Genomic DNA, 14,848 nt, shown 5'->3' on the forward strand with positions numbered 1-14,848 from the left:
AAAGTAAGAGCCAGGCATCTTATGAATACGGGGTGCGATTGGCGACCACAAATGATTATTCCCTAAAATGGGATAGTGTAGAACCTGAAGCTTTTCTGCATAGTCTTATTACTAAAACTCAGCCTGAATGGGAAATATGCCTCACACAGGGGAGTGCTGCTCCTGATGTCTACTCTGCCTTTTTAAAGATATCAGAGGAAGCCCATAGACTCCTGAGGAGGGAAACTAATTGTGGGAGACCGAAAGTAAAGGGTTGGTTCGATGGTGATTGTTCTAGAGCCCATACACATCTTAAAATGGTCCTGCATGTAATACCAAAATGTAAGGAGGACATTAAAAAGGCAAGGACCGCCTACCACTTAGCCCGAAAGAAGCGTAAAATCCAGTTAAAGAAAGAAGCTTGGGAAAATTTACATCAGGCTTGTGTAAGGAGGGACAATACTAGCTTTTGGAAAGCTGTAAATGCTCCTTTCTATCAGGATAGAGTAAAAGATGTTATAGATGTGGCCATTACGGGTGAAAGGTGGGTGGAATTCTTTGGGGATCTCTGTAAATCTACAGGAGCTGTTTTGGATAGGCGAGCAGTTGGTGATCAGGGTGTTTTTCCTCTTGATTTGAATTTTACCCTGGAGGAGGTGATAAAGGCCATCAGGGAGAGTGCGGCAGGAAAGGCACCTGGCCCGGATGGGGTACCAGTGGATGTCTATAGATCAAATATTGACCTCTGGGCACCATTGTTAACGAGGGTATTAAAAAGTAGTTCCGCTTTTAAACGTATCCCTACGTGGACAGATGCAATAGTGGTACCCATCTTTAAAAAGGGGAACAGGAACAAACCTAGCTGCTATCGACCTATATCCCTCCTGGATGCTCTGTTGAATATTGCCGGGAGAATAATCCTTGATAGACTCCAAACCTGGGCGAGTGAGGCCGGATTTTTAACAAACCTACAATATGGTTTTCGTCCAGGCATGGGAAATATGGAGCAGGGATTGAACCTAACCCTGATGATAGATAAATACACTAAGGCAAAAAGGGGGAAACTTTTTCTTACCTTTGTAGATTTGAGTTCAGCCTTCGATGGAGTTGACCATGGCATGTTGTGGAAAACATTAGAAGATCTTAAGGTGAACCGGGTTTTAATACTGTTTATAAAGGAAATGTACAGAAATGCAGGGGCGAGGGTGCGTTATGGGAATAAGGGGGAATGCTCAGCAAAATTCCCAATTGAAAAGGGTGTCAGACAGGGGTGTATATTGGCTCCTTTTCTTTTCACACTTTATATTAATAGTTTGGGCCATCACCTCATTAGAGATCAAAATGACTACCCGATCATTGGGGGCACCCCCGTCCCTGTTTTACTCTACGCAGATGATGCGGTGATTATGTCAAGGACCCAATTAGGCCTTCAAAGAGCGGTTAATAGTTTTGTCATTTATATGAAAGAGAGGGGCCTAAGAGTAAATATAACAAAGACATTTACCATGGGCTGTGGCAAAAGTAGAGGTACAACATGTAATATTTATTATTGACAATAGAAAGGTAGAAAATACCGGTACCTTTTGTCATTGAGGCATCACTTTTGACAAAAAGGGAACGTGGAAATCAGCTATTAAGGCTAGAAAATAGAATTTTAGCAGAGAAGTGGGGGCAGTTATAAATTTTACTAAAAAAATAGGAGGAAGACCTGTACAAGAACTCTTGGAAGTCTATAAGGCCAAATGCGTTTCTACCAGGCTGTATGGGGCCGGTTTATGGGTCATCGAAGAACCAGATATTATACAAACTTGTGAAAATGGTTTTATCCACTATCTTTTGGCAGTCCCTATTTCTTCTGCCACCTATAGTTGCCATCAGGAACTGGGACTCTCTTATATATCGGATACCAATAAGATAGCTCCGCTATTACTGTGGCATAAGGTGTGGGTCACAGATGAGACAGGCTTCAATAGAGAGGTAATCTTGGACTGCCTTAAATTGGAGAGAGCTAAACATATGGTGTGGTTTAATTATATAAAAACGATAACCAACGCCATTGGGCACCCTGCATACTTTACGGACCCAAGTAGCTTGGAGGATATTTCTAGGAAAGATTTGAAAGCATACTGCCTGAAATTCCTCGAAGATCAAAGATGGTCTAAAGAGAGAGTAAAACACACTGTAATGGAACATCATCTTATCTTGAGTGGCTTGGGACCTCAACAAAATTTGCTGTCAGTACAGGATAGTTTTAGCCGTATGCTTTTGGCTCGTTTTCGATTTAGCTCCTTTTTTAGAATGGTTTTATTTCCGGTGGTAAATGTCTGGTCACCTGATATATCTGTATGCCCCTGTGATGATGTTTCATTACAATCAACAATGCACTGCACTTTATTCTGTAAATATTTTTCCATACCCAGGCAGATGTACCTTAGACCGATTCTTAAAAGTTGGAATATTAGATATTGCAGGGTAGCATTTTTAAGATTACAGATGTTGGAAACACCGGCAACTACCCTGGCTGTTACAACTTATTTGAAGGCGATTATTAGGTCCAGGGCTACAATGTAATTTCTGTAATTTTTATTACATTTTAAAACCTTTTATAAACTTTTTAGATTGTATTTTTAAACATAGACCATGGTAAATTATTTATGAATTTCTGTGATTAATTGTTCTCTCTTATAGTAATATATTTTTGTATGTGATTATCGTTTTTTTCCCATGTGTAAATTCATGATTGCTGCTATGCACTTTTATGATTTCTTCTGTCATGAAATCGAATAAAGTAAATTTTTGATTGGAGAATTCATGGGTGAACATGGGGATAGTCTGGTGGGGGAATTTGCTGCTGGATTCTCCATGAGATTTAGCACTTCCTTAACAAATCAGAGGATTTAGCTTCACAAATCAGTCCATGATCAACGTGCTACAGTTACCAGAAAAGCCCAACAAAATCCAAGACTTGAACATTCCAGGTCCACACTGACAGACCTTCAAATACATATTTCCATATTGAAGGCCTCTTCCGTGAGTGATTTTTCCTTTGTCTCATCTGTAACTTTGTTGTTGACTCCATTCTCTTGCATATATTGAACCTAAAGTAATTTAGCTTTAAACTGGAAACAACACTCTTTAAAGAAAGCTTGAAAGAGATATGTTTTTGTTTGCACAACCTGCAGACTTGTAAATAAATATTTTCACCTGTATTAGGTGCAAACAGCGTTGTGCAAATCAGGTTTACAACTTGGAGACAGTGCACGCAATTTGACGATGATTGCTTGCGAAACGTTTGCAAATGTGAATTTAGGTAAAAAGGCAACAATCATATCTGTGCCTCATATGAATATTATTTATACAAAATAATGGGGTAACCCTGTGTCCCTCAGAACCTGGGTATATGTATTATACGGATACAATGGTTCTGTCGGGGAATTACAATTGCTTTGGGATGTTAACAATATAAATGCATTACATGTAACATGTATCCATGATTTAGGAAAAGCAATGACAACACCCAAGCAATACTTTTGAATCGATATTTTTAGCCCAATTCACGCGCAGTGATTGATTTTTGCGCAGGGCTACACTTCTACCCCTTCGTCCCGAGGAAGACCCGCCGTGACGCTTTTTTAAAATTTTGCGCCTAACATAGGGTCGAAACGTCGACGTACACCATGAGTCCACACAACGTCTCAGTTCCAAAACCAATTCATACATGAACAGGATGCGTATGTGATCAAGTATATGGACTCAATCTTCCAAAAATTACTTCTACCCAATCGTGTTTGTTATATTAAGTGTATTAAGTGTATCGTTTGTATTCACCTTTACATGTCACTTCTTCTTCAATTTCTGTCAATTGTATTTTTGTAGCCCTAATTATTCATTATTCTATCTTAAAAATATCGATTCAAAAGTATTGCTTGGGTGTTGTCATTGCTTTTCCTAAATCATGGATACATGTTACATGTAATGCATTTATATTGTTAACATCCCAAAGCAATTGTAATTCCCCGACAGAACCATTGTATCCGTATAATTCATATGAATATTAGACAAATTACTTATATGTTCAATTTAGACACCGAACAAATAGCCAAAATAAAACGAATTTTGTAAAGCACAGAACAAATACCTGAAATTTTGAACTTCAAAGGTAGATTTATGTTCTCAATGGTCAGACAATGAGTTACTTGTTGGAAAATGGCATGGAAACGCATGCGCACAGCCCTTCACAGATGAGATCTTACCTGAACAGGGTGCAGCCTTGTCTTGGTGCTCCCGATTCCTTCCACGGTGGTCACTGCTGCGTGGTGCAGAGAGCAGACAGGCGCCAGGCAAGCATTTGCAGCGTAGTGACTGGGACAAGCGTTAAGGTCACTTAACTGGTAACATGGTGCAGCAATGTTTTCCATGCAAGTACTCAATTGTGGTTGAATCCCTGAAGGCATATACACTATAGGATTTTACACTGGGCACAAGCACAGCCAAGGGTCCTATTCTCATAGGAAACTCATAGATCTGCACCCGAGGTTTACATCCAGGCAGGGGTGCAGATTCACGATTTTCGGCATGTCCCATTTGTGACATTGCAGAGATATTTCCACGTGCACATTTGTGCACAGTGAACAATTGCACATGGGATTTATCTCTGTGAAGTAGGGATGCACTGGAACCTGCTCCTGCCGCACCAATGGGTATAAGCACAAATTCATAAATGAGTTTTGAGTTGTGTAAAAAATTCCTTGGTGCACACTTGTTTTGCCCTCACACAGACTTTGCACTCATGCAGTGTGCCAGATGCATCTTTCAATGCATTGCTCCAGCAGAAATAGCAGTTGTTATAACGCAGGTCTTTACTCCACATACCTTTACCTGCAGGTATTAGTATGTGTTCACCTTTACAACGCTTTGTATTACCACGCAGGGATTAACAACTGATTCCTTTATCCTGCATTGCAAAGCTTGTCAAATCTGATCTATTTAAAACCTTACCTCTCTTTACCTCTACCTGCCCCTGAACCCTAAGAAACCTTTTCCCCTATTACCTCTACCCTCCCCTTAACCCTAAAATCACCATTACCTAGGTTTACCTCTATTCACCTCTTACTGCGGAGTTAAGGATAACAGGTAAAAACCCATCAGCATCACTTACTAGCGTGGTACTTAGCTGGATGCTAAAAACTGCGGGAAAATCTGCGGGAAAAAGATTATATGGTAATGGGCAGTTTCCCACCCCAGGGCGGACGTGGGTAATGGGGGCGGGACACATAAATATTCCCTGTCTGCATTGCATTTACATTCCCACTCCACGCTCAGAGGTGGGAGTGTGAATGTGAACATTCATAGGAACTGGCTCTTGAAGACCTGTGCTGCTCAGTTCTGCTCCCATGCATAGGCATGCGCATGGAAGGAGGAACTTACTGAGACCAGTGAACCACATAATTCCAATGTTTCCTGGGAGCCTATGTGTGAAGGGCCAGGTGCGACATGCCCATGCAGCATCTGCACTCACCAACATTTTCCATCCGGCATTATTTTTACAGATTGATCTAGAGCGAACTCGACCCAAAGGTATTGGAGCGCTTTACATGAGCACCAGTTACGGGACACATTAATTTTTGTTAGGCGCAGGAAGATTAAGTGATTTGCCCAGAATCACAGGATGTTGAGCCGACTTAGGCTCGAACCTGGTTTCCCAGCTCCAAGGTCGGGAGCTCTGTCTGTAAGGCTATATCCTCTCCCGACATTGCCACCCAGGCTCTAAAATAAGTGGCTCCATTAGTGAATCAGACAACTAAAGAACAGGACCCATATTTGCAAATTGGGGTAGTTTTGAATTTGTAAAGGCACACTTAATAAGTGATCTGCAGGGTATGGGAGACTGCATGCATGCATGTATGCTTGCTGCATTCAATGTTTGTGGTAAAACTGGACAAAGCATCAGTAAAAACCAGCCCAGCAGACAGTACAACAGGCCACAAACAGCCAAAAACTGGCCCACACATTGGCCCGCTTAGCCCTTCTGGCACTGTTTGATTGCCCGATAGGCCAGTCTTACCGGGGTGCCACCGCAGGGTGAATTGGGCACTGCAGCAAAAGAACACACAGCTGCACAATTCCAAGGCCCCATTTGGTAGAATATGAGCCAATGGGAATCCCTTAGAAATTCTGACACTGAAAATATTCAAAATTCTGAATTATATCTGAATTATGTGAGCTACAGCAGCCCATAAAAGTCCCCAATCTTAACATTCCAAGCAGCATTTTAAAAATGCATCTTCCTCAAACGTAGGGGCATATTTACAAGCACCTATCACCACCACAAGGTCACTTTTTCAGAGGTCTTGGTGGTGATAGGGACTTTGCCTTATTTACAAGGCAAAACAACAGTTGATGGACAGAATGCAGAACAATGTCATACATTCACCTCAGTACAGAGATCTGGGCCTAAATCCATTGTTTTTCTGCTCACCATGCCATTCCAGTTTGAACCCAGCCATATGCAAATCAGTCTTTACCCTGAACCCACTGGGAGGAGTCAAGCCTGAACTGCCAGGAAAGGTCCTCTCTGGACTGGAAACAAGCATCCTAGGACCGGTTTTGGGGTTTCACCCCTCATCAGCCAGGATAGCTTGATCTCAGTGGCATGGAGAGCACAGGACCTACGTCTGGGCATACCCGTGTTTGCGTAGCACTTTTCACCCTAAGTGGGTTGGGTATGCCCAGACGTGGGTCGCCTTTTTACTGTGCCACTGGAATCAAGCTAGCATGGCTGATGAAGGGTAATACCCAGAAACTGGTCCCAGGATACTTGTTTCTGTTCCAGGGAGGACTTGGCTTGGCAGTTCGGTCTGGACTGTTCCCATGAGACACAGGGTCAAGACTGATTTGCATATGGCTGGTCTAAACTGGGGTAGCATGGTGAGCAAAAGAACGATGGATTTAACCCAAATCTCTTGACTGGGGGTGAATGTATGATTTATTCAGCATTCCGTCCATTTATTTGTTTGCGTAGCATTTTTTGCAAGGCAGCGTTAAGCCACTTAACGTGGCTTGATTTTGCATTGTGTATAAATCAACATTGGTTGTGTACAAAAAAATGATTACTGAAACAAAGAAATAAGTTAATTTAATTGTTACAATTAGTATAGTCTGAATTTATAAGGTTTATTTATGTGGTCAAAGTTTTGAGCTTTTTGTAGCCAACTGTGAAGTAATACGGGTCTAGTGGGATCCAGCACATATTATATTTGGTTTGTTTTCTCCCCTTTGTCCCAGACCTAAAACAGTATCTTTAGGGGGTACCTTTTTTCCCTAGTAATGAGGAAACTCATCCATAATAGACATGAAGTATGGTTGGCACAGGAAAAAAAAGTCATCAATGAATGCTTGTTCTGGCAGATGGCAAAAGGATGGGAGGGGAAGTGGCAAAAGAGGTGTCTGAGCCTTCTGTCTGAGTCCCAAATATCACTCTCTTCCACATGCCTTTTTATGGCTTTATGTTACCCTAGAAGAGGAACACATAAGAGCAAGGCAAAGAATAAGGATAAAAGTCATGAGGAACAGTAATGAATCAAGTTTGGCCCTCCCACCATAACTCTGCACTCCCCACACTCAAACTGCCATCAATATTGTTTTTGTAATATTGTAGCTCTAACATAACGTGTATTTGTAAAGTGCACGTTCACCCAAGGGTATCTTGGTGCTGAATAATAGATGTTTATTGTTATACAACTCAATGGTACTCATTGTATCGGCCTCAGAAGGATGAAAGGCTGATTGGACCCATTTTATTAACCTCAGAAGGATGAAAGTCTGAGTGGACCCGGGGTCCATGAAGTTGAACGCAGGCCCCTCTAGTGGATGCATTAGTCCACTAAGCCACCAGACCTGACTAACACTAGGAAAGATAGAAGTTCTAGATGGAAATCCAGCTCGACTCCTTTTTATGTTTTATCTACAACATCAAAGGAAAGGTGAGAAGATGCAAAAGACGAAGGACTCCTCTTTGCATTTACTTCGAGAGGGTTTAAAGTATTAAAGTCCTTTCGGTCCTCCAAAGCAAATTTTTGCCATGTAATACCATCCCCCAATAACCTATCAGGATTTTAGTTTTCCCTTGACATCCCATTACCCCTTCACACATGGTTCTACCTCAGTTGCCTTCCATCTTCATTTTCAATGTGTAGCAGAGTCTGGCATTACATACTTGGAGATCAGCCTGTGCCAGAGGAAAAAGACACGGTTGCTGCTGCAAATATTGCTCTATTCTATTGGCTCACGAGGATTGCCCTAAGCCAACTGCACCCATTAATTTGTAATGCATTTTTGACCAAATTGCAAGATGGCGGATGCTTTCCCATCTCAGTGATTGTTAGAAAGTTGCAAATATAACAGGAGAGAGTGATATTTGGTTGGGCATGATCATATTACAGACTGGAAACTTTAAGAAGACACAAAAAGAACATTAGTACACGGCAGCTGTTATACAGAATACTTTAAAGCTCATTGTCTTTATGTGACTCAAAGGTAAAACATTTGTCAACAGTGATTTATCAGGGCACCTCAACACAAAAACATTCTACAAGTTATGTGACATTGTCCCTTTTTGGAATCTGGTAATGATAAGATTCACAGTATAAAAAGGATACATTATTTTCTTCTGTATTTGGTCAAATCGAGATATCATTACAGTACATGCGCCACATCCACCTTCCCCACATCCCAGTTTTGTTCCGGGTAAACCCACTGAGAGAAGGACAGTTAAGGAAGATACATTTGGTAATAAACAAAACTAAAAAGCCTTTATTTCCATAAATTTGACATTTTTACATTCATGTGGTAAAAAATCGTATAGTCTGAAACACTAGTATTTTGGGGGAAAGATGTTATATTTTCCCCTCACGCTTTGCTGCACATGTATGACCTTTAATGTAATCATAATTATGGTTCCTTTACCTCTGTAGTTAATGGTGACATCTAATTTCATAGGGAATTCCGTTTTTGCATTCTTAATTATTTTGACCCCTTCAGCCAATTTACAAAAGATTTGGGGAAATTGCTTTCACAAATCCACCTTTCAGTGGTCATAACTTGGTTTTTACATAGACGCCTTTCGTCACAAGCAACCAAACTACACCGAAGGAAAGCTCACCCAGTTATTGTCTTGGGTGGGTGAAATTTCGTGCAACCTTTCTTGAGGTACTAAGCAAAAAATGAATGTCATGTGTGACCGTGGTGTATTTTTGATGAATGTTGATGATTATCGGATAATACTGTGCAAACGATAGAAAGTAGTGACATGCAGAATGCTACTTGCTAATGAAGGCTTTTTGTTCAACGAGATGCAAATTATGTTTATGTAAATCCAAATTTCAGGGTCCAACTTGGCGACTTTTTTCTGACTCACTTTATAAGTGAAACTCAGGGTTTAGTTATTATCAATCAGTAATTATATAAATATTTCGAAATTCTGCTGCCATACTGCTGCAAACTAAAACAAGTGTCATTGGTATATCTCACCCACTCCTTCCATGTATCAATTGTTTAATTCACTCCGTGTATTCTCTTCTCCCCTCTATAGGCATACATCCCCCTGTAAAATGTACATGTTTTGAGGCAAAGATGTGCATTTGGTGTGCTTCGTTACAGATGAAAAACATCTATTCCAAACAAAACTGTGATGAGCTAGGCAATATGTAACCATTTGCAGCTGGCCATCGGTAAGATGCCACAGATTGAGTCATTTTGGCCCCAAAAACCTCAACAAACAAGTCTGATACTATTGATATACTAGGTAGTTATAGTTAGGTCTGCTTTTTCCATCGAAAGAGTGTTTCTGGTTATCTAATACCCGTGGCCCCGTTTGATGAATCTTCACAAAATGTTCCAAACAAAAAGTGAAACCACATCAGTTTCTGCCTGGAAAAATTTAGGGTGATCCATCAAGCCAGGGCTGAGAAAAAAGGGGGGCCCAAAATGCAAAATCCCCATGCATTTTCCATATGGTTTTTAAGAAGGGCTACAGAAAAACTGCTGAACAGAATTACACTAAATTCAGCAGAAAGCTAGATCTTGGTCCACAAATTGTGCTTTATTTGATTTGGCGTAAATCCGTTCAGTAGTTTTTGAGAAATACAATGTACATTTAGACAGTTGGGTCCACAAGACTCTCAAGACTCTCATGGGAGCGGCAATTCAAACTTGGAGAGTTCTGATCAGCCCAAAGAGTGTTATTTGGCTTGGGCCGTCTCGCTCCCATGGGAGTCCGTTTCCCATGAGAGCAATTTCCCTGATTGGCTACCAGCAACCTCAGAAAAATGTTGCTTGCAGCCATTACAGGACTCAGGGACTTAGTCTGCTGTCCCGAAGTTATTAAAAAACAAAGATGTCTGGGGCAGGGTTGGGCTACCCTGATCCCTTGGGCCCAATGGGGGGACCCAGAGAGACCCCCCTGGTGCCCAAAAAGAAAAAAACTGCAAATAAATGCAGTGATCCCACAAGACTCTCATGGGATTGAAAGAAATATGGTGGTTGGGCCTCATTTATTAACTATAAGCCCCAGGGAGCCCAACCCCAGGGCTGTATTAATAATGGGGAGGGTGGCGGCATGGCCTCCCTCACCGAGCCTCCAGAGGCCCTGCGAAGTCCACCCATGGAGCTGAAAACATTGTTTATGGGGAGAGCGAACACCCCCCTCCCCGAGCCATCAGATGGCCCGGGGAGCCCATCCCCAGGGCTGAATATATTGTTTACAGGGAGAGGGAATTCGTTGTTCTCCTCTCTGAGCTATCAAACCCACCCAAGAACACATATTCTGTATGAGGAAAGGGGGCACATGCCTCCCCTCACCAAGCCTTGAGACACAGCAGGGAGCCCACTCCGGGGCCGAATATACTCTGTATGCAGAGGGAATTACGTGGCCCTCTCCTCGAGCCATGACAGGCCCCGGGGAGCCCACCCCCAGGGCTGAAATTTTGTAAAATGGGAAGGGGGCAATGCAGTCACCTCGTTGAACCTCTAAAGGCCCCAGGGAGCCCAACCCTAATGCCAGAATTGTTCAAAATGGTGGGGGTGACACACGGTCGCCAACCTCCCAGCTTTAAAGGCCCTAGGGCTGATTACTTAATGAGAGAGGTCAAGCCCCAGGGAGGGCCACCAACTTGGGCTTAGTGGTTTTCCTGCTCGCAGTGGCCTGGGTATGGAAACCATTGTTTGCTCTTGCTTGGTGAAAGCATTTTCAAATTTCCTTCTAAGTGGGAAGAAAAACAAGGTCTGCTCCCAGCGGGCGTGTGCTTCAAAAACACTACCACCCGCTAGGAGTTCACTTTTGATCTGTTGCGGACAGGAAAACAGATCAAAATATTGCTCCCGCACACAGGGAGCAGCATTAGTAGATCCTCCCTGCAGACAGGAGCAATGTCAGGTCCTGGTGTATGCGGTGAGCCCGATGGAACCACAGGGGCCATGGGGCTCCCCCCGCGGCTCCCAACAACTGTACCAGGGGACTCACCATCAAAGGGTGAGGTCTCCGGGGGAAGGGGTCCTCTGGGATGAAATCGACCCAGGGAGGTGGGGGCCGCATGCCTACCTCCCCCAAACACGCATGCCGGGTCCCGGGGAATTGGGTACCCAGAGCCGAAGCTGGCCTGGAAGGAGGCCACTTGCCCCTATCCCTTGATAATAATGCCTAGCCTACGGGGATCGGTGCCCTCAGGCAGAAATCAGCCCAGGGAGGGGAGACACATACCCCTCTTCCCTGATAAGCATCCTGGGTCCTAGGAGATGGGGTATACGGGCCAAAATTGGCCTGGGGAGGGGTCCCCGAGTGCCCCTTCCATTTATTTAAAGGGGTGGTCCTGGGGAATGGGGTCCCCAGGGCCTAATGAGACTCGGGGAGGGGGGCATACAGTCCCTCTCACCTTTAAAAATGGGGTTCCCAGGGCCTGGCACCGTGGCCAACCCCCCACTGCGTTGGCTACATGTGGGGTTGCCTGAGTCCTGTATGTGACAAGGGGTTGGATTTACATATCATAATTAAATATTACTTTATGTAAACAAAATAGAAATTCCCTCAAGAAAAACAAAGGTTAAAGTAACGTTATAGTTTGGTGAATTTGTCAGGGACAACATTAACGTTTTGAACTAAAAAAAACACAGAAATTCATCAGCTATAGTTAACAGTGCTAACTTTACCTTGGGACCTCACATATAACATTACTCATGACATGTACTATAACATCATTTATGACATCACTGATGATATCGCAAATGACATCATTGATGACATCACTGATGCCATCATCCAATGAGTGTTAAAGTTTATTTTATAGTTCACATAGTGGCGGGTAACTACCATATCACTTTACTACCTAATTTTGCACAGCCTGTGTTCAGCAAATATTTATAAGTGCTTAAAAAACACATGTATGCTGGGACAATATAGTAGAAAATGAACAATTTCAGATAAATATATTTGAAAACATATACATCTGTTGCTGCCTCTGTAATGTGATATACAATGCCACTTATGAAGTCAAATGTGAAACAATTTTCGGATTATTTTTTTTATAATATTGACCTCAACAGACAAACTTAATGCAGTACTTGAGGACATATCAGTGCCCATGGGATCCCTGATCTTTTCTGACTCAGCTGCCACAATTGTACGACTTGTGCCCAAGAAAGCCACCTCTGCCAAAATTCAGAATCATATGTACAGAGGCATATACAAGCTTTCCTTAGATATTATATTTTGTGGCCAATTTGGAGCTTCTTTTTGTACACTTTATGTATGTTTATGTGTGAACCACGTGTGAGGACCGAGCACTTTTCAAAACCAATAATATACTTGTACCGCCCTTTTTTTCTAATTTCTTCATTGTAGTTCTCTTTTGGTTAAACAAACACAGTATTGCTACAACGTGTAGTATATCTATTTACTGCTTGATTTCACTTGTTTTATTACTCTGTTGGTTAACAGATGCACTGTGCATGCTTCAGCTAAACAGGAGATTGCTCAGTCTACCTGATCAGCTTATTTTGATTCAGGGCGTGCAATCAAAAGTCAAAATTTCAGGCGCTCTTAGTGATTGAGAGAGACGGATGGGCCGGAGGTCGGCCGTATCTTCTCTATGGTCATGTACTGAAATAGGGATAGGATGGCTGATCCGTCAGCATCATTGTATATACAAAGGTAAGAAATGCTGCATTACCACTTCAAAGGTACTTAGCCTTAATAAATTACATAGTGCGAGACGGGCAGCCTCAGACACACCCACCAATTAATTCCAAACTTTTAAAAATCCCACACACCCAACCAACATCTTTTTTGGTTGTGTCTTGGACACTTATCTGCACTAACATGGAGCTGCAGCGTTCGCTGTAGCATTCAGGAAGATTTGGAGAAGGTTGCCACGCACAGCACGTGGTCCCCTCTTCCAACGTGCTCTGTGTGCGATTTTCCTGATGGAGTCCCGGGAGTTGCACATGTTTGTTCAGTGTCTTCAGGTTTCTCTGAGAAGAGAGAGCTGGGTTATTCTAGTGGCACCTACATCTGCCAGACACCTGCCAGATGTTTAGAAGAGACAGGTTCTCTTTCTCATAGATTTCCTTTCCTGGGGATTTTTAAGGACAGAGTACTACATTTAAGTCCATCTTTTGTCCAAAGGTTAATATGTTTTTTTCATACTGAACGGGAAATCAATTTGCCAGTCTAATCCTCAGACACAGGAAGACTCAGTACTCCACCATCTTGATGGTAAAAGAACTCTACTGGTGTATCTGGAGAGGAAAAGGAATCCAGAATCTCAGGTTCTTCTATCTTGTTAGTTATTTTCTCTTCAGGGAAAAAGGGAAATAAACCTTTGATCCAAACCCTTAGCAGATGGATCAGGTCTACTATTTCTTTAGCATATAGAGAAGTGTGTCTGGAGTCTCCTCCAGGCATTGATGGAAGTTCAACACGAAGCGTGGCTGCTCCCTGAGCGGAATCACAGGGACCCTCTTTAGTTGCAAATTTGTAGGGCAGCCACGTGGCAAATTCCTTCTACCTTTGTTAGACATTACAGAGTTTTCCAAGAATGTGTTTGACTTTTTTCAGCTATGACATGAATAGATAAGAACTTTATTAGAAGGCTGACCTTAAAGTAATACTTTTGTATTGTCCTGTTCTTTTTGTCCAGGCTTTCTAGATCTCACTACGTAATTAATCATGGCAAAGTACCTATGAGGAGCTAATGCTTAATTACTTACTGGTAATTGCATTACTCTGATTAGTTACTTTACCTGGATTAATTATGCATGCCACCCCACCCTGTAAGACTCAGCCAACTTGTGGTAGAATGACCCAATAAAAGTGGACGTGGGTTGGGAGGGTGGAGTTTTTAAAAGTTTGGACTGAAATGGAGTGTTCGTCTGAGGCTGACCTCTTCTCACTACATAATTAATCCAGGCAAAGTACCGAATCAAAGCAAGGCAGTTACTGGTAAGTAATCGAGCATCACTCTTCCAAGCCACAATTAAACATAAGTCAAAACTATTCAAGTCCCATGTCCTTTGTTTACTGAGGCCCCTTTTTCCTGTGGCATAGAGTGGTGCAATTAAAAGGACAGTAAATTAAATATGAGGCATTAAAACCAATGCGCGTGGCTTACAGAGGAATGAGGCAGTGGTCAGAGTGGAGGCACTGACGTGTCAGACTTGGAAAGGCGCGTTCTGCCTGGAGTCTGTATCTTCTTGACCTACCGGCCTAGCCAGTGGCCTCAGTTACTACTTATGTGTCTGCACTTCGAGGGGGACGGATGAATTGACTGGTTTCACGTGCCTTTCATTTGAAATATTTCAATAGTTTAGATTTGTTGAT

General features: G+C 42.5%; 1 protein-coding gene across 2 annotated transcripts in view; it reads right to left on the reverse strand.

Moving 5' to 3' along the window:
* The window catches only part of LOC146821941 (xanthine dehydrogenase/oxidase-like), a 452,547-nt gene that overhangs the window by 280,758 nt on the left and 156,941 nt on the right, over positions 1-14,848 (reverse strand). For both annotated transcript variants that reach the window (XM_085613026.1, XM_085613027.1), the window contains exons 3-4: positions 8,637-8,733; positions 4,233-4,341 (exon numbers count right to left, since the gene is read on the reverse strand). In XM_085613026.1, coding sequence (XP_085469152.1) covers positions 4,233-4,341; positions 8,637-8,733 — 206 coding nt within the window. The remainder of the gene's footprint in view (positions 1-4,232; positions 4,342-8,636; positions 8,734-14,848) is intronic.

This window comes from Triturus cristatus, chromosome 6, assembly GCF_964204655.1.
Source record: "Triturus cristatus chromosome 6, aTriCri1.1, whole genome shotgun sequence".
NCBI classification, from domain to species: domain Eukaryota; kingdom Metazoa; phylum Chordata; class Amphibia; order Caudata; family Salamandridae; genus Triturus; species Triturus cristatus.